Genomic DNA, 20891 nt, shown 5'->3' on the forward strand with positions numbered 1-20891 from the left:
TACACCACATCTTCTTTATCCATTCATCTGTCGATGGACATCTTGGCTCTTTCCACAGTTTGCCTATTGTGGACACTGCTGCTATAAACATTGGGGTGCACGTACCCCTTCGGATCCCTACATTTGTATCTTTGGGGTAAATACCCAGTAGTGCAATTGCTGGATCGTATGGTAGCTCTATTTTCAACTTTTTGAGGAACCTCCATACTGTTTTCCAGAGTGGCTGCACCAGCTTGCATTCCCACCAACAGTGTAGGAGGGTTCCCCTTTCTCCGCATCCCCACCAACATCGGTCGTTTCCTGACTTGATGATTTTAGCCATTCTGACTGGTGTGAGATGGTATCTCATTGAGGTTTGGATTTGGATTTCCCTGATACCAAGCGATGTTGAGCACTTTTTCATGTGTCTGTTGGCCATTTGGATGTCTTCTTTGGAAAAATGTCTGTTCATGTCTTCTGCCCATTTCTTGATTGGATTCTTTGTTCTTTGGGTGTTGAGTTTGATAAGTTCTTTATAGATTTTGGATACTAGCCCTTTGTCTGATAGGTCATTTGCAAATATTTTCTCCCATTCTGTCAGTTGTCTTTTGGTTTTGTTGACTATTTCTTTTGCTGTGCAAAAGCTTTTTATATATATTTTTAATTTTTATTGTTATGTTAATCACCATACATTACATCATTAGTTTTAGATGTAGTGTTCCATGATTCATTGTTTGTGCATAACACCCCGTGCTCCATGCAGAACATGCCCTCTTTAATACCCATCACCAGGCTAACCCACCCTCCCACCCCCCTCCCCTCTAGAACCCTCAGTTTGTTTTTCAGAGTCCATCGTCTCTCATGGTTCGTCTCCCCCTCCAGTTTCCCCTCTTCATTCTTCCCCTCCTGCTATCTTCTTCTTTTTTTTTTCTTAACATATATTGCATTATTTGTTTCAGAAGTACAGATCTGAGATTCAACAGTCTTGCACAATTCACAGCACTTAACCAGAGCACATACTCTCCACAGTGTCTATCACCCAGTCACCCCAACCCTCCCACCCCACCCCCCACTCCAGCAACCCTCAGTTTGTTTCCTGAGATTAAGAATTCCTCATATCAGTGAGGTCATATGATACATGTCTTTCTCTGTTTGATTTATTTCACTCAGCATAATACCCTCCAGTTCCAAAAAGCTTTTTATCTTGATGAAGTCCCAATAGTTCATTATTGCCCTTGCTTCCCTTGCCTTTGGCGATGTTTCTAGGAAGAAGTTGCTGTGGCTGAGGTCAAAGAGGTTGCTGCCTGTGTTCTCCATTAGGATTTTGATGGATTCCTGTCTCACATTGAGGTCTTTCAACCATTTGGAGTCTATTTTTGTGTGTGGTGTAAGGAAATGGTCCAGTTTCATTCTTCTGCATGTGGCTGTCCAATTTTCCCAACACCATTTGTTGAAGAGGCTGTCTTTTTTCCATTGGACATTCTTTCCTGCTTTATCGAAGATTAGTTGACCATAGAGTTGAGGGTCCATTTCTGGGCTCTCTATTCTGTTCCATTGATCTATGTGTCTGTTTTTGTGCCAGTACCATACTGTCTTGATGATGACAGCTTTGAAATAGAGCTTGAAGTCTGGAATTGTGATGCCGCCAGCTTTGCTTTTCTTTTTCAACATTCCTCTGGCTATTCGGAGTCTTTTCTGGTTCCATACAAATTTTAGGATTATTTGTTCCATTTCTTTGAAAAAAGTGGATGGTATTTTGATGGGGATTGCACTGAATCTGTAGATTGCTCTAGGTAGCATTGACATCTTCACAATATTTGTTCTTCCAATCCATGAGCATGGAATGTTTTTCCATTTCTTTGCGTCTTCCTCAATTTCTTTCATGAGTATTTTATAGTTTTCTGAGTACAGATCCTTTGCCTCTTTGGTTAGATTTATTCCTAAGTATCTTATGGTTTTGGGTGCAATTGTAAACAGGATCGACTCCTTCATTTCTCTTTCTTCTGTCTTGTTGTTGGTGTATAGGAATGCCACTGACTTCTGTGCATTGCTTTTATATCCTGCCACTTTACTGAATTCCTGTATGAGTTCTAGCAGTTTTGGGGTGGAGTCTTTTGGGTTTTCCACATAAAGTATCATATCATCTGCAAAGAGTGAGAGTTTGACTTCTTCTTTGCCGATTTGGATGCCTTTTATTTCTTTTTGTTGTCTGATTGCTGTGGCTAGGACTTCTAATACTATGTTGAATAGCAGTGGTGATAGTGGACATCCCTGCCGAGTTCCTGACCTTAGGGGGAATCAAGAATGGATGCTGTACTTTGTCAAAAGCTTTTTCTGCATCTATTGAGAGGATCATACGAGTCTTGTTCTTTCTTTTGTTAATGTATTGTATCACGTTGATTGATTTGCGGATGTTGAACCAACCTTGCAGCCCAGGGATAAATCCCACTTGGTCGTGGTGAATAATCCTTTTAATGTACTGTTGGATCCTATTGGCTAGTATTTTGGTGAGAATATTTGCATCCGTGTTCATCAAGGATATTGGTCTGTAATTCTCCTTTTTGATGGGGTCTTTGTCTGGTTTTGGGATCAAGGTAATGGTGGCCTCATAAAATGAGTGTGGAAGTTTTCCTTCCGTTTCTATTTTTGGAACAGTTTCAGAAGGATAGGTATTAATTCTTCTTGAAATGTTTGGTAGAATTCCCCTGGGAAGCCATCTGGCCCTGGGCTTTTGTTGGGAGATTTTTGATGACTGCTTCAATTTCCTTAGTGGTTATAGGTCTGTTCAGGTTTTCTATTTCTTCCTGGTTCAGTTTTGGTAGTTGATACATCTCTAGGAATGCCTCCATTTCTTCCAGGTTATCTAATTTGCTGGCATAGAGTTGCTCATAATATGTTCTTATAATTGTTTGTATTTCTTTGGTGTTGGTTGCGATCTCTCCTCTTTCATTCATGATTTTGTTGATTTGGGTCATTTCTCTTTTCTTTTTGATAAGTCTGGCCAGGGGTTTATCAATCTTGTTAATTCTTTCAAAGAACCAGCTCCTGGTTTCATTGATCTGTTCTACTGTTCTTTTGGTTTCTATTTCATTGATTGCTGCTCTGATCTTTATTATTTCTCTTCTCCTGCTGGGTTTAGGCTTTATTTGCTGTTCTTTCTCCAGCTCCTTTAGGTGTAGGGTTAGGTTGTGTACTTGAGATCTTTCTTGTTTCTTGAGAAAGGCTTGTATTGCTATATACTTTCCTCTTAGGACTGCCTTGGGACTGCATCCCAAAGATTTTGAACAGTTGTGTTTTCATTTTCATTGGTTTCCATGAATTTTTTTAATTCTTTAATTTCCTGGTTGACCCATTCATTTTTTAGTAGGATGCTCTTTAGCCTCCATGTATTTCAGTTCTTTCTGACTTTCCTCTTATGATTGAGTTCTAGTTTCAAAGCACTGTGGTCTGAAAATAGGCAGGGAATGATCCAAATCTTTTGGTACCGGTTGAGACCTGATCTATGACCTAGGTAGGATGTGATTGATTCTGGAGAATGTTCCATAGGCACTAGAGAAGAATGTGTATTCATTCCGTTGCTTTGGGATGGAATGTTCTGAATATGTCTGTGAAGGCCTTTTGGTCCAGTGTGTCATTTAAAGTCTTTATTTCCTTGTTGATCTTTTGCTTAGACGATCTGTCCATTTCAGTGAGGGGGGTGTTAAAGTCCCCCACTATTATTGTATTGTTGTCGATGTATTTCTTTGCTTTTGTTATTAGTTGCCTTATATAATTGGCTGCTCCCATGTTAGGGGCATAGATATTTACAATTGTTAGATCTTCTTGTTGGATAGACCCTTTAAGTGGGATATAGTGTCCTTCCTCATCTCTTATTACAGTCTTTGGTTTAAAATCTAATTTGTCTGATATAAGGATTGCCACCCCAGCTTTCTTTTGGTGTCCATTAGCATGGTAAATGGTTTTCCACCCCTCACTTTCAATCTGGGGGTGTCTTTGGGTCTAAAATGAGTCTCTTGCAGACAGCATATCGATGGGTCTTGTTTTTTAATCCAATCTGATAGCCTGTGTCTTTTGATTGGGGCATTTAGCCCATTTACATTCAGGGTAACTATTGAAAGATATGAATGTAGTGCCATTGTATTGCCTGTAAGGTGACTGTTACTGTATATTGTCTGTGTTCCTTTCTGGTCTATGTTGCTTTTAGGCTCTCTTTGCTTAGAGGACCCCTTTCAATATGTCTTGTAGGGCTGGTTTCATGTTTGCAAATTCCTTTAGTTTTTGTTTGTCCTGGAAGCTTTTTATCCCTCCTTCTATTTTCAATGACAGCCTAGCTGGATATAGTATTCTTGGCTGCATATTTTTCTCATTTAGTGCTCTGAATATATCATGCCAGTCCTTTCTGGCCTGCCAGGTCTCTGTGGATAGGTCTGTTGCCAATCTAATGTTTCTACCATTGTAGGTTACGTATCTCTTCTCCCGAGCTGCTTTCAGGATTTTCTGTTTGTCTCTGAGACTCGTAAGTTTTACTATTAGGTGTCGGGGTGTTGACCTATTTTTATTGATTTTGAGAGGGGTTCTCTGTGCTTCCTGGATTTTGATGCCTCTTTCCTTCCCCAAATTAGGGAAGTTCTCTGCTATAATTTGCTCCAATATACCTTCTGCCCCTCTCTCTCTTTCTTCTTCTGGGATCCCAATTATTCTAATGTTGTTTCGTCTTATGGTATCGCTTATCTCTCGAATTCTGCCCTCGTGATCCAGTAGTTGTTTCTCTCTCTTTTTCTCAGCTTCTTTATTTTCCATCATTTGGTCTTCTATGTCACTGATTCTCTCTTCTGCCTCATTTATCCTAGCAGTTAGAGCCCCCATTTTTTATTGCACCTCATTAATAGCCTTTTTGATTTCGACTTGGTTAGGTTATAGTTCTTTTATTTCTCCAGAAAGCGTTTCTCTAATAACTTCCATGCTTTTTTCAAGCGCAGCTAATATCTTTAAAGTGATGATTCTGAACTCTAGATCCGACATCGTACTAATGTCCGTATTGAGTAGCTCCCACGCTGCTCCTCCCCAGGGAGGAAGGAGAGTCTCCCTGGATCTGTCACTTATTGGGTCCCTGCTGGAAGAGCAGTGGCCTGACTGTGCCGCAGATCACGGTTTATGGCAACCCCGAGCTGAGAGCCCGTGCCTCGGCTCTGTCTCTGCAGCCGGCCTCCCTGCTCCGGTACCTGGGAGCTCTGCCGCACTCAGGCACCCCCGGTCTTTCTGTGACCCTGAGGGTCCTGAGACCACACTGTCCCACGAGGGTTCCACCCCCTGCTTAGCCACTGGCGCAACGTCCCTCAGTGGAGCAGACTTCTAAAAGTTCCGATTTTGTGCTCCACTGCTCTATCACTTGCCAGAAGCGGCCGTCGGAGGCCCCCTCCCCCGCCGTCTATCTTTAGATTCACTTCTCCGCACATCCTACCCTCCAGAAAGTGGTCGCTTTTCTGTTCAGAGTGTTGTTGCTATTCTTTTCTTCGATCTCCTCTTGAGTTTGTAGGTGTTCAGAATGGTTTGATCCCTATCCAGCTGAATTCCTGAGACCAGACAAAATCCAGGTCTCCTACTCCTCTGCCATCTTGCTCTGCCCCCCCTTATACATTTTTTTTTAAAGATTTATTTATTTGTTAGAAAGAGAGAGAGAAAGAGCCTGGGGGTGGGGGAGGGGAGAAGTAGAGGGAAAGGGAGAGAGAGTCTTAAGCAGACTCCCCACTGAGCACAGAGCTTGACATGGGGCTCCATCTCATGACCCTGAGATCATGACCTGAGCTGAAACCAAGATTTAGACGCTTAACCAACTGCACCACCCAGGCGCTCCCAACTTTATACATTTTATGCATCTTCTGCGTATGTCGCAATTGCCAAGTTTACAGATTATCTTCACTGTTTATATTTTGGTTTGGATGCTTTTAGATGACCTGAAATAAGGACAGCAAATAGGTGCAGTCTCTCCCCTATCCTAATTGATTAGTAGTGACTGTGTGAAACTTTAATTCTCAGCCCTGGCCATACGTTAATATTATCCAGAGAGCTTCCTATAATTAATGCCAATCTTACCCCAGGTCAATTTCAGAATCTCTAGGGGCTGGGCTTAGGCATATTTAAAATCTTCCCATGTGATTTGAATATACCGCTGGGATTAAGGATCACTGATCTGGAACAGTGTCTGTCAAACTTCAGCATGGATCCAGATCACCAATCTGTTAAAAACACAGATTGCCAGCTCCCACCACTGGACGTTCTGATTCACTAGGTCTTAGGTGGGGCCCAACTTTCTAACAAGCTTCTAAGTGAGGTTGATGCTTCATGTGTTGTCATCATGGAGTCATGATCACGTGGCATCTGCACCATGGGAACCACTGATGTAAAGCATGTTAAGAAGGAACTTGAGGGGGCACCTGGGTGGCTCAGTCATTGAGCATCTCCCTTCGGCTCAGGTCATGATCCCAGGGTGCTGGGATTGAGCCCCACATCAGGCTCTCTGCTCAGTGAGGAGCCTGCTTCTCCCTCTCCTACTCCCCCTGCTTGTGTTCCCTCTCTAGCTGTGTCTCTCTCTGTCAAATAAATAAATAAAATCTTAAAAAAAAAAAAAGGAACTTGAAGCTGGAGAGCCTAGGTGGCTCAGTTGGTTGAGCATCTGATTCAGGATTTCGGCTCAAGTCATGATCTCATGGATTGTGAGATCACGTCAAGCCCACCCTCTCCCATGGGCTCTGCACTCAGTAAGGAGTCTGCTTGGGATTCTCTCTCTCTCTCTCTCCCTCTGCCTCTCCCCCCACTCAAGTAAGCTCGCGCTCTCTCAAATAAATAAATAAATCTAAAAAAAAAAAAAAAAAAAGGAACTTGAACCTGAATTAAGATTTAGTGGAAAACAGGGGCATGATTGATTAGTTATGCCTGGGCAGCCATGGTCACAGAAAGGAGGAATTGTATTTGTTACTCCCACTCTTGAAAAGCAGTAAACCACCCTCGGTCACAGTGTAGAAATGGGTTACTCCAAGAATGTTTCCCTAGTTACAGTTTGTCCTACCCACATCAGGACAATCCATTCCCTGATGTACATTCTGCATCAGCAGGCAGCCCTGCCCTGTCCAGCTGGGACTGGAAGCTGGTCTGCTGTCTAGCCCACTGCCATTCCAACTCCTGCACACCACCATGGCAGTCGACCTCTCCTGGGGGCCTCGAATCTCTGTCCACTATCTCTATCTATTGTTGGAGAAAGGTAGCTTGTTTCCCCATAACTGTGAATTATTTTACCCAATTTGCTGGCTGGGATCCCAGAACAGGTCAGTCTTGATAGCATGTCGTAGACAAAGGCTGCACAACAGCATGAGGGCGGGGAGAGAGGTGCTGCGGAGTGTGGATGGGGGCTAAAACCTAACCCTGCCTCTGAACTTAGCCATAGATCTCTAAGGTTTTTGTTTGTTTTCTTGTTTGTTTTCTCTCCATTCTGAGGGGCTCTAATAGATCATAAAAGCAGTCCACAAAGAGAATTCAACAGTGGCCATGCAGAGACTTCAAGCAACTCTTCTGCTGTCACTGAGAAAAATCGGTGAGTCTTATCCATAATGTTCCCAGTCTTAAACTCGGGTGCTCTGTTCCAATGGACAGTGAAACAGAAGTATTCCTAACAGTGTTTTATATTGGTAAGTTGGAGAGAGTAGAGGCAAAAAGTGTTTTTTATCAGATTCTCCCAGGTCAGAGGTCATTATTCTGTGGGCAAAAGCCTTTATTCTGTAGGGCAACCTGAACACAACCCTGCTTTTTGGGTTCTCTTCATGGTAAAACAGGTACTTGGTCTCATTAAGGTAAAGCAGTTTTTCTCAGCTGGGGATAGTTTTGCTCCTCTTCCCTCTGGGACATTTGGCAATGTCTGGAGATATTTTGGTTGTCACACCTTTAGGGGAGGAGTTGTGCTAATGTCATCTAGTGGGTAGAGGTCAGGGATACTGCTAAACATCCTACCATGCACAGCACAGCCCCCTCACAACCAAGAATTGTCCAGCCCAAAATGTTCCAAGGTAGAAAAACCTTGTGTTTAAGATAAAGCAAAAAGGGAGTATCATTTCCTGTTTACCCACACTTTCTAGTTAAATATAACTCAAAATAAGTAGAGCATTAAGGCCCAGGGCCACCATGCAGCATCTTCAATGTACACAGGAGCTGCTCAGGTCTGCAGAGGACAATGCCCCTGGCTAAATGTAGGCTCAGGTCACCTTAAGTCAGGTCAGGCCAGCCCATGACATCAAGCACTGGAGACTCAAGGAACTCCTAGGCTTCCAATTCTTCAGGGGCATCTCCATAACCTACCTTCTCCCAGAAGAGGTTTTCAGGCCCTGTCATACATGTCACCAAGAAGATGACACAACTACAGGAAGGAGTGGACCATGGCAAAGGGATGGTCTAACTAGAATGAAGCTTACTTTTCATATTCTCCTCTAAATCAGTTGTAGGAACTTTTTCATTAAAAGTTTACTCCGGGATTTGGAGAAAGAAGCAGATCATTAGAAGCTTCTTTGCATCTTTTCCCTTGGAAAAAGAAGTGGTTTTGATTTGTAATTTTTAAAAATATTTCTTAATTTTTTGAGATTTCTTATTAATGTTTTTGAGACTTGACAAATTACATTATCAGTACTTCTCTAGTGGTCTCAAATTGTTGTTGGGCTGCTTATAAAGTACACTACTTTCCCAACAGAACAGCTCATCCAAGGGTACTTGAGGAAATATTATAGGCCTATCACCTCATACTAGAATGACAAAGTTTAGAATTTCTGATGCAGCAGGAAGACCCTTGAACTTGGCAGGTGGAAGACTTGGGTTCTGGTGCTAGTGCCGACATTTTCCAGCTGTTTGACCTTGGATAAGTCAGTGAACCAGTTTGGGAAATGGCTCTGGCTCCAGCCCAAGCCTCTCTCCCCTCAACCTCAGCTGGTGGCTGACTTTACACAGTATCAGGGCAGTGCTGTGAGCAACTTCAACTTCACTTCCCTGCATCTCAGAATCTCTTTCTCTCCAGCTGTTCTTTCTTCCTTTGCTCTCGTCTCAAAAGACTACAGGTCTTTTCCTTGCACAGGCTAACTAATGCCTTCATTCGAGGTCCTATCCTCCAGGCCCTATCCCCATCACTTAGCCCACACTTGCTTTCACAGCTTTCTCTCTCTGCTGTCTCTTTCCCTTTTGCTTATACCTTTCCCCTTTCTACAAAATAGGCTACTCTTGGCCCTAGCTTCCCTCTTACTTTTACTATCAGACTATCTCAGACTGACATCCGGGTCAGTTGCCTCATTCCCTCACCTACCCCTCCCTCCTTGATCCTGAAATCTGATCTGTGCCCTCCCCGTGTCTCTACAACTGCTCTTGGGAAGCTCAGCTCCCAGTTGCTAGAACCTCATCTTCATCAGACTCTGCAGCATCTGTTCCATGGGCCGTGCTGGCCTCAGGTTGCCCTCTTCCTTGGTGTTTGCGGACCTGCAGGCTTCAGGCTCTTCCTCTAAGATATCCTTGGTCCTGTCTTCTCTGGCTCCATCCTCCTCATCCACCCACCATCGAAATGAGGTAGTTCTCCAGGTCTTTGACTTTCTTCTCTACTCCTCACCTGGGTGATATCCTCTCTCCCTGGTGTGTTCTGATACCAACTCTCAGCTCAGTGAGCATGGTTCCCAGGTCTGTGTTCTGAACCCTTCACTCCCACACCTAACCTTCCTGGCCATGTATTTCTGATTTACACACCAGGGCCTCAGCAGAAAAGTCCCCAGCAAAGTAACTTTTGTGCCTGACCCTCCTACTGTGGTGAGTTGTACAAACATTCTCTGGTGACCTAGCCTTGAAACCTGGCAGTCAGTTTTTATCTCCGGCAGTCATTTTTGATCCCTACCTCTCACATAACCCCACCTCCAGTCATTTTTTTAGCGTCCTTCCCTGGTCCAGGCCTGTCATTATCTCCTTCTCTCTCTCCTGTTTCTCTTCTTTATAGACCAGCTTTTATTTCTGACACCTGATCAATTGTCCTAAAGCATATTCTGACTTTTCAAAGAACTTTAATGGCTTCCCATTTTAGACCAAAAGAGGTTCAGACACCTCAGTGTGCCATATCAAGCCTCTTTCTGTCTTGCTGGACTTTGTCTTCCAGATCACCTCCAGCATGTCCCTAAATGCACCCTGTATGGTCAGACTTACTGTTTTACCAACACATCTACCTCTGTTCTCTCTGCTCATGCCTTTCTGTTCAGCTCTTAGCTATCTCATCAAGATACATTGACGTATCCCTTTACTCCATGAAGACCTCAATTCTCTTCAATGCTCCTTGAACCTTTGTAGTCCGTGTTAACAGAACTACTAAAAATCCTGGTTCACGACGAGATAATGAACTTACATCAGAATGTAAATCAACCCACTGCTTTCTGCATCAAGAAAGTTTGCTGTGAAAAAAATATCAGCTCAGCTGAACAATGTACTTGGTGATGAATTGATTTACATTCTGGCACAAGCTCCTTATGACATTGTGAGCAGTAACAGCTCACAGACAGTGTCCTGGTGATAAACAAATCACACTTTGGTTTATCATTCTCTGCAGTTTTTCATGTATTGCCTGGTGTTGTGGTTGACTGTGTGCGAGCAGGTCAGCTTCTCAAAGGTGAGGGCTGAGTCTTACTTCTCCCTGTTTCCAGTATGTGCAATAGGTACTCCATAAGTTTATTGAGCTGACTTCCAACGCGCCTCGTAAGGCTCAGATTTTTATGAAAGAAATGTTCTTCCTGCTCAGTCTTTGGGTGGTGACAGCAACAATAGGATCGAGAATAATTCATCGGATAGGACATGCCTGCCCCAGGGAGCTAGGGGTCTCATTTTGCCCTCTGTACTTGATGATCACCTCAGTGCCCTGTGGATCAACCCAGGGGTTGACAGGAAGGAAACCAAGGAGGGGGGGAATGCCAGGGTAAGAGATGGCAGACTAAGAAGAAAGCTAAGTCATGCCAATGATGATGCTCTTAGCAGTAATTAACAGACCCTTCAACTAATATGTTTATGAATCCCTCAGGATAGAGGTCTGGACACAGAAATTCCAGTGCTGGTTCATTTGCTCAGAGATGTCAAAAAGGACGTGGGTCCTCTTCATCTCTCTGCCACTTTCCGTGCATCAGCAGTGCCCCCACTTGCGGTCACACGGTGGCTAACGCAGCACCAAGCATCATTTCCTCACATGGCAATGTCCAAAGCAGGCAGGAAGAGATGGATGGGAAGGGGGCTCTCCTCGGGACTCTCTCTGTTTCCCAGAAGTCCCTAGGACACCCCTTGCATCTCACTGGCCAGTAATTGCCAATTTGCAGAGGTGGCTCTGCCTGGGAGCAACAGAGAAAGCTGGGAATGCAAGCATGGGCATTTGCAGCTTTGCAGGAGAGAGTAGGCAAAGAAATAAGGGGTTGGAGAACCAACCAACACAATGTGCCAGAAGAGTCCTGAAGGGGTAGTGATGGGAGCAGATAGGTACCAGAGAAAGATAAAGGGAAGGTAAAATCATAGGGAAGAGTTCATAAGGAAGACCCAAACATGACAAGATATATTGCTGAGAATAAGAACAACATAATCATTCAGTTTCACTCAACATTTGTTGTGAGTCCAGGTCTTTTCGCACAATGATCTCACATGATTCTCATTCTAGCCTTTTTGGGTGGTTACTGACTCCATGTTACTGATAAGTAAACTAAATCAGGGAAGGCTAAGATAAGTAGGTCCCACATGCTGGTCTAGAGACAAGTGCTGAGTTGGACATATCAGATTTACCTACTCCTGCCCCTAATCAGCTAATCGGGAGGGTCACCCAGTGTCACACAGAAAATAAATGGCAGGTCTGGGTTTGAAATCAGCACTTCTCTCTCCAACAATAAAAACAACTAACATTTGACACTTATTAACAAATTCCTGGGCACTGTACTAAGTGTTCTACATGTGTTACCTTATTTAATCCTTACATAACTACCTGATGAAAGAGGTACACATTGTATAATTTCTGACGTTAAGATATTACAAGTAATTCGCTTTCTGGTGGTGGAGTCTGGAGAAGACGTGCAGAAATGGCACCTCCAAGCAGAAGGAAAAACAGGTCATCAGACTTGGATCTTAGGTAGCCAAAGGACAAAATGTGTGTGGTGTCTGCCACATCTTTGCATCCTTCAGTGACACTTCCATCCATGTCACCAGTCTTTCTGGCAAGGACACTATCCACCATGTGGCTGGTGGGCTGAAGGTGAAGGCTGACCCAGATGAATCCTCTCCCCATGCTGCCATGTTAGCTGCCCAGGATGTAGCCCAGAGGGGCAAGTCACTGAGCATCTCATCAAACTCCAGGTCACAGAAGGAAACAGAACCAAAACTCCCGGGCCCAGGGCCCATCAGCCCTCAGAGCCCTTGCCTGCTCAGGAGTGAAGATCAGGTGGATTGAGGATGTCACCCTCACCCCCACCCCCACCCCCACAGTACCTGCGGGAAGGGGGGTTGCCATGGTTGCTGTTTGTGGACAGGATTCCTCAAATTATTATTTTCTGTTAATAAATTGCCTTTGTGGAAGCTTAAAAAAAAAGATATTACAAGTGATTTGCCAGTGTGGCTTAGTAAAGTGACAGTCAGGATTTGGATGCAGGTCTTCTGACGCCAGAGCTGAAACTTTTGAGATACTGTTACATTCTGCTCCCAGTCTAGGTTCCAGGCTCCAAATGCTTAGCCCATGGCTTTTTTCTGCTCTGTGCTCTTTATAACTGTCATTGTAACAAATCGTAAATCACAATGAGCTAAGGAATAAACCCTGATTGGCATAAAACTGTCATTCTGTGATTGGTGGGAAAAATTCCAGCACCGACGTCTTGGGATAAAGCCTCATGGAGAAGATGCTCCCATCTGTGTACCGTGGGTTGGGAGCTAACTTGGCTAAGGAGAAGGCAACTCCAGGTTGAAAGTAGAAATGAGTGGTTGGGGTGGCACTCCTCCGCCCCTCTTCCTCCATGAGCCTGTAACTGTGTACAGTGAATGACAGAAAGGAAATAGTCTTTTATGTCATGGGGCTTTGTTCCCATGATGGTAATCCTCTATTCTAATGCTGATAAGTACAATAGTGAGGATTATGCTCCTTAATTTAATTTGGCCTGCATATGGCAGAGCTCTCGCAAGGCTTTTATTTGACATTCTTTAGCCCAGCCAGCCTGTTGTTGTATAAAAAGCAGCCCCTGTAAGGGAGGCAAGAGATTGATAATGCTGGTGCACATGTTTTTATCCGGCAGCTTGTAACACACCTCCGGAGAAGCTGCTTCGTGTGGGCCACTTGAGTGAGGATTCAGACTCAGAGGGATGGGAATCTTCACAACTCAGGCGGCTCTAGGAGAACTGGCACTTCGAGAGAGGGGAAAACGAGCACATATTTCTCCCGTGTGTCATCCTTGCAGCTCTGGGGCTTGGAGCCAGTTGGGCTGACCTCAGAATCGATGAGCCAGAGAAACAGCCTCCCAGTCAGGGCCGACTGTGGGCCAGATTTTCATGTGCGCTGTGAAAGTACAGATTGCCACATATCTTGACAAACGCTCTGCGTGGGGGGGTCATTACAGAAATATGTGGCACCGCGAAGAAGATAAAACAAAACTTTTCTTACACATCAGAGGGCTTTTCCTCTCCCACCCTTCAGTCCCCATGCTCAGTTTTCCTTCTACTTCCATTTCACCCCCTCAGGAGGCTAGTGCCCTCCAGTGAACTTTCTACCACTGTGGCCAAGTCAATGCACTAAAGCAGTAGAGGACCTCATGTGGACCCCGAAAGAGGTAGGCAGCAGGGGTGGGAGGAGTGGTGGAGGTGGTGGCCTTCTTTGATGAAGCGCTGAGGATGTGCAAGATACTCTGTGTGTTATCTCATTTGGGTGGAAAGCAGATGGGCCTTGGTGACAGTCCTGGGTTTAAACCTTAGTTCAGCTCCTTATAAACTATGAGCCTTGGGCAAATTCCTTCATCTTTCTGAACTTCAGTGTGCTTGGCTGCAAGACGGTAATGCGTGTGAGGATTAGAGATGATCTATGCAAGGGAACTAGCGTAGTTCTAGACGCCTAATAAATGCTCAAGGGATGAAGACCAGCTGCTATCACTTGTGGTGACGGAAGTGGTAGGAATAGTGGTAGTAATAGTAGTATTTAAAAGGTTACTGTAGGGGCGCCTGGGTGGCTCAGTCGGTTAAGTGTCTGCCTTGGGTCCTGGGATCAAGCCCGTGTTGGGCTCCCTGCTCAGTGGGGAACCTGCTTCTCCCTCTGCCGCTCCCCCTGCTTGTGCTCTCTCAGTCTCTCTCTCAAATAAATAAATAAAATCTTTTAAAAAATTTAAAAAAACAAAAGGTCACTATAAAGCTAACCTGATATGAAGGTTCAAAATCCCTCTGGCTTTGCTCTAGGGCTTTAGATTGAAATAAGCATTGAGGATTCCAGCACTTTAGAAACTTTGAACAATGCTCACTCTCTGCTTTAACTTGAGAGCCCAATTTTATTTTCTGTGGTCCTGGCTGTTATCTCAGGGATAAATCTGAGGTTGACTTTGGGCCTGATTCACCCTTGCCGGTATGGCCAGGATTCCAGGGGCACACCCTCAAATGATAACTTTCAGAACTTACTCAATTATTAGGGCCTTCTTAGAGTTTCTTGATTTTTAAAATATTAATTGGTCACATTTATTTTCAAAACCTTTTTGAAGCCAGAAACCTTATCACCAGCTGAAAGGAGCTGCAGGGAAAAAATCTGTTTTGAGTTATATTTTTCCTTGTGGATTTGCCATGGCTGTACATAAATATTTATCTGAACTATTTCAACAAACCTTAAATCATCAGTGATCCTTATGCAAAGGAGCCTTTTAGAAGGATTGTGGATGTCAAGAATGTCAGCAGTCCAAGTTCTCTTTATAGGACCAGATTCCAGAGACTGGAGGCCTCTTTTTAAAATATTTGGAGCTGTTTGGTGGTTTTCAATATGTCTTTTGTTTTCCTGTTTCTGTATATCTGTTCATGCTGTTCCTTCTGAATAGAATTTCCTTGCCAGTTCCTTCTTCACCTGTTGATATTTTACCCAGCCTTCAAGCTATCACGCATGTGGCCCTACCTACAGGGCCTTGAAGCAGACTAAAGCTAGAAGAGCATCCCGGGCAGGAGAAAGAGTGAGCCATGGTCCAGAGGCAGGATGTTCAGGGGGCACTCTGGGAAGGTGAGGTGTCCAGTGGGACGAGGGCTGAGGGAGCAGCGGTGGGGGTGGCGTGATGCAGAGAATACTCTAACAGGCAAGAAGGCAGATGGGAGCCAAGACGTGGGAGGCTTAAAAGATGCACAAAATATTTTGGACCGTATTCTGTAAGCTGAAAGATGTACACATACAGTCATTGGGTAGAATATGGTCTGCAGACATATTTTGTTTGGCCTGCACAATGTTTTTGAAATTCTTAATTAGTTCCCAACATATAAAAATAGATTTCATGGAACAATTCAGATTTCTGATGGCTTTTGAAAAATTGGACTATCTAAGCAGCAGTCTGCTGGAACCGTGTAGAATCTGTCTTTCATTGATACCTACTCATGGCCTGGCTCCCCCAGCATCTGAGTCTGATTCCTGTCCAGTGTGTGCAGAGGCCCCATGCCGGCAGAGGAAGCAATTTAGGCTACAGACTCTGGAGCCAGATTGCTTCTGTCTAGGCTCAGGTCTGTGTCCAGCTAGCTCGATGACCTTGGGCAAGTTAAAGCATATGTCTAATAATGGTACCTTCCTCCTATGGCTGTTGTGAGAATAAACTATAGGGAATGTGTAGAAGACTACCCAGCCTGTAGTAAATGCGCAAAAACGTTAACTGTTATTACTATATTCTCCATGAGATAGTAAACTCCAGGGTTGAAACTGTCACTCACTTCTGAATGATTCAACTAAATCTGGATGTAGAATCATGGGCCATCATAAGCATAAAGGTAATTGATGAATGGGTGAATGAATATGTGCTTTTTAAATTTTTATTTCTTTTTTTTATTTTATTTTATTATGTCATGTTAATCACCACACATTACATCATTAGTTTTTGATGTAGTGTCCCATGATTCATTGCGTATAACACCCAGTGCTCCATTCAAGACGTGCCCTCTTTAATACCCATCACCAGGCTAACCCATCCCCCCACCCTCCTCCCCTCTAGAACCCTCAGTTTGTTTCTCAGAGTCCATAGTCTCTCATGGTTCGTCTCCCCCTCTGACTTCCCCCCCTTCATTTTTCCCTTCCTACTATCTTCTTTATTTCTGTCAGATCCAAAGGTAAATTTCATTAGTTTGACCTCAAGAAATGCTTCTTATTTATGTTGAGTTTGACTTGAATATAATAATTAATTTTTGATAAATTAGGAATCTGGTTTTCTCAGAAACCTAGCAGAGCTAACAAAATAAGTGAAGGGAAATGTTAACATTGTCTCATTTTTCTATGATGGATCTAACTGCCTAACTGAAAAATAAGACCCAGGTTTGGAAGATGCTTAATTATGTCTTTTCTTTATGAAGCTCAATTACTGGCAGGTAAGTGTCTGTGGTTAATATCTTAATTTAGGGTTGGTTCAGGGGCGGTTGGGTGACTCAGTCGGTTAAGTGTCTGCCTTCAGCTCAGGTCATGATCCCAGGGTCCTAGGATCGAGCCCCGTGTCAGGCTCCCTGCTCAGCAGGAGCCTGCTTCTCCCTCTCCTCCCTGCCCACCACCCACTCGTGCTCTCTCTAGCTATCTCTCTCTCTCTCAAATAAATGAATTAAAAAAATCTTTTTAAAAAAATTAGGGTTGGTTGCTAGGAACCAGACGTAGTGAACTTAAGCAGAAATAATCTTAGAACACATTTTTGACTTGGGTTCTCTGACCACCCCCCAACACATGAGATCCACACTTCAAGGCAATGTTTTGTGCCTGGTGTCTCAGACAAACGTGAAGCATCTTCAGAAATGATTTGGACAGTTTGGCATGAAAACCAATTTCTGGTATGTTCAACATATCTTACATAGAGCTGAAGTTATGACACCACCCCACCAAGGCCTTTAATGTGATGACCTGAGGACATGAATACATTTGCCATCAGCAAAGGATGCTGTCAGCAAATGATGGCATGACTCTGCAGAGTTGACCTGCAAAGTTGGATTCACTTTCTCTCTGGAAAACTTGAACATTTACAGAGAACTTTGGTCCAGTGACATTTAATTTTATTTGGATAAATATCATCTAAAACTGAATGATGTGTTCAAGATTCTAAAACATTACTCTTTAACTTTGTACTTTAAATGTCAAATAGCTCTCCTTTCTTTAAAAAAATCAACTTTTTAGAATGATGATGCCTCTACTTTTTTAAAGAAATCTCCATCTTTCTTTAGCTCTCTCCTTTTCCTTCTTTCCTTCTCTCTTTCTCAACATCTCTGTCTCTCTCCTTATACAGTTGATACCTACACCTCAAAAGTTCTGGTTTCTCATCTAAAGGACAATTTCAAGTAATGACAAAATCTGGCAAATTCTTCTGACCATTTCATTACCCCTTGTTCCCACCTACATTACCCATTTTGTGAGTGTAGGAATTTCTAGAAATTCCATATATCTCTGATACCTACTTTGCTGGTATTCTCACCCATACCCTTGTGATATTCAGGCTCAGAATGAGTTTTTGACGAAAATACCTTTTCATATTGAGCCTATTTTGAAAGAAAGAAAAAAAAAACTTGAGAAAAGAAAACTTGCTCAAGTATTGCAGGAAACAAGATTTGTGTAAAAATGAATTCTACATAAAAGTGTTTTATCATCAACACTTAAGGAAACCTAGATTATAATGCTGAGGTTGAAGGCGGATTAACTTTGTACATTTCCACAATTTTACTAACTTTATTTCATTTTCTTCTCTGGGTTAAGAGGAAAAAATATTAGTGTTTCTGCTCCAAGTATGTTTTGTGAATTCAGTGGCAGTTGGCTCCTACCTGTAGGGCACAAATATTCCAGCACATTTCCCATTAGCATTGCCCCAGTCACTTTAACCTAAGAAGGAACCTAAGCCGTGTTTGCCACAGAAGCCATTGACAGTAGTAATGCCACACTTTTTCTGTGTGTATCTCAGTGACTTCTCAGACTTGTCTCCTTGATGAGTAGACAAAACAGGAGGAGGGTTGAATTTTCTTCTTTTCATCTGAATGGCATAGGTCAGGAAGACAGGAATAGAGAGCTTTGGTAAAACAGGGCCCTAGCGACTGCTGTGATTGGGAAATTAGATAATAAACAGACCCTGTTACCAAGATTCTAATGGCCTAAAATCAACACAGCCTGGGGACGCAGGCAGGAATGGGCTTCCTTGCTCTGGCCCAGACCTTCCCCGGAGAGCTCTTTGTGTCAACAAGAACAGCCAGGGCTCCTGGCCGGCTCCCAGCACTCAGAGTGGGGCTATCATTTTTGTTTGCTTTGCAAATATCTTAATGGGAAGTGGTTCAACACCACCTATGGGTTAATCTGAAGGGTTCTGCTTGGCAGCTGTTAGCTCTGAGAACCACATGGCTGCTCCCGGGTGGAGGGAGGCAGGCTGACGGTTAACTACCCAGCACCAGGTTGAGGCATCTCCTTTGCTTATTAGATTTACTGACTGGCAGGAAGCACCTTGTTGTCTTTTATTTTTAGTTTGTTCCTCCTGGGAGTATAAGGATATTATTCTCAGATCCAATTGTGCTTTTCCCTCTCAGGCAGGGCACTTGTCTCCATTCGTTTCACTCGCATGCCACATACTTCTTTCACCTAAGTGCGTTCTCATAGGATCGGGAATTTGATATTAAAAGTGATGGTGTGGTGGCAGCGGAGGGTATTGTTGGTATTGTTGCAGGAAGAAGGATCTGGTATGCTAGCCTGCCAGGAGGGCAACGCTACAGCCCTGTCTTCACCTGGGATCTAAAGACTTGAATAGACACCAGCTTTCTTAAGAATCCCTGCCCTGCTGTTCCCTTAGTTTTCTCCTCTCTTCCTGAATTTGGCTTTCAGTTGTCTTGACCCATGGGAATGCTTGCCTGGCTGACTTGGCCAACTCATGTTTTTCTGGATCCGTGTCAGTTGACACTGGCACAAACAAACTCTTTCCTTTTGCTTTCCTCACTGGATTATAGGCAGGGTTGGACGATTGCCACAGTGCAGGTTAGGGAAGTTCCTAGACTGACGACAGACTTGTAGACAGTTTCCAAATGCCCCATTTGTAAAAATGCAAGAAGTGCAGATGACTTTATAAATCTTGGAACGAATGTCCAGCTACCCTCAATAACAGTGGAGACTTGCTCCCAAGACCATTTCCTTTCCTGAAGATTTCCACACTTCTTTGTAGGGCTACCTGGTGCTTGAGAGCAGGGGCTATCTACAGTCCACTAGACCTGCTGCTACTAAGGGGAAGACCTTGATGAACTTATTTTCTCCATTTCCTCATCTTTAAATGGAAGACAAAATGGTACAATGTCTACCTTGCCAGGTCTAGAAAGTCCCATGAGATAACATATATCAAGTGCACAGCATCTCACCTGACACATGAAAAGCACTCATAAATGGTAAGAGGGAGTTATTGTCACTCTTTCTGAAGGATTCATCTTTCTCTGTGTAATTTTTAGTGTTCTACATTCTTTTCTGGGGCATTCATTTTGAAGCCTGTGATTCATAACTCTTTAAAAATAAGCCAGTGCCAGGGGTGCCTGGGTGGCTCATTTGGTTAAGCATCTGACTCTTGTTTTAGGCTCAGGTCATGATCTCAGGGTTGTAAGATCGAGCCCTGTGGCTTGAGATTCTCTCTCTGATCCTCTCCACCTCTCTCTCTCCCTCTCTAAAAAACAAATTAAATAAGTAAATAAATAAATTAAGCCAGTGCCAAATTGAGGATAATTTCAGTATCAAAGTAAATGATAATAAAAGAATATAATCTACTGAATAAAATAAGAATCCATTAATCCACATTGATAGAAAAAAAGAAGGGAGGGAGGGAGGGAAAAGAGGATGAAGAAAGGAAGTAACAGGGTAAGCTTTTCTTTGCAATAAAATGTGAAACAATAAATGTAAAAGGAATGATGAAAACAGAAAATAATTGTTTGGCAACTACCAAAATAATCATTGTTTCAGATAAAAATCATCAGTGGATGCTAAAACTAGTAGGTGAAAGTTTAAGGAGTAACAAGCTTTTCACGGAGTCACAGAGTAAATCTCCATGAGATACTTAGTAATTACAAAAGGGCGGTGGGGGTGATCTGGCAAACAGCACTTTAACCAAGTGTTGAAAGTTAGTATCACCAGTAATTGGACAGATTGACAGCATGTGCCTCCTGATAGGAGGCACTGAGAAGAACACAACATCACTCCTGTGGACTTCCTGCCAAATGTGCATAACCTGGATCCAATCATGAAGAAATAGCAGACAAACCAAACAGAGAGACCTCTTCCAAAATTACTGACCTGTAGGCTTCAAAATGAATGACAAAGGATGACTGAGGAACTGTTCCAGATGAAAGGAGACTAGAAAAATATGACAACTGAATGCAGTGTATGGTCCAGAATTTTCCTTTTCTATAGAATAAGACATTATTGGGACAGTTGGCAAAATCTGAACATCCTATACATTGGATGATAGTATGTATTAATGTTAATTTCCTGATTTTGGTTACTGTACTATGGTCATATGAGAAAGTGCCCTTGCTTTTAAGAAGAACACACTGAAGTATTTAGGGATAAAGGAACATCAGGTGCAACTGACTCTGAAATGGTTCAGAAAAAAAGTTACATATATTTTTTTGTGTATATGGATATCAGTATACATGTACCAAGAGAAAGAGAGAGAGGAGAGAGAGGATAAGGCAAATGTGTA

At 43.2% G+C, this 20891-nt stretch overlaps 1 protein-coding gene across 1 annotated transcript in view; it reads left to right on the top strand.

Moving 5' to 3' along the window:
• MYO3B (myosin IIIB) overlaps positions 1-20891 on the top strand; it is a 395903-nt gene that overhangs the window by 273449 nt on the left and 101563 nt on the right. Inside the window, exon 28 of the mRNA XM_064585824.1 lies at positions 7471-7567. Within this exon, the coding sequence (XP_064441894.1) occupies positions 7471-7567 (97 nt within the window). The remainder of the gene's footprint in view (positions 1-7470; positions 7568-20891) is intronic.

Source organism: Mirounga angustirostris, unplaced genomic scaffold (assembly GCF_029215605.1).
Source record: "Mirounga angustirostris isolate CCGP_5_RB_7025 unplaced genomic scaffold, mMirAng1.0.hap1 SCAF_3, whole genome shotgun sequence".
In the NCBI taxonomy this organism is placed as follows: Eukaryota; Metazoa; Chordata; class Mammalia; order Carnivora; family Phocidae; genus Mirounga; species Mirounga angustirostris.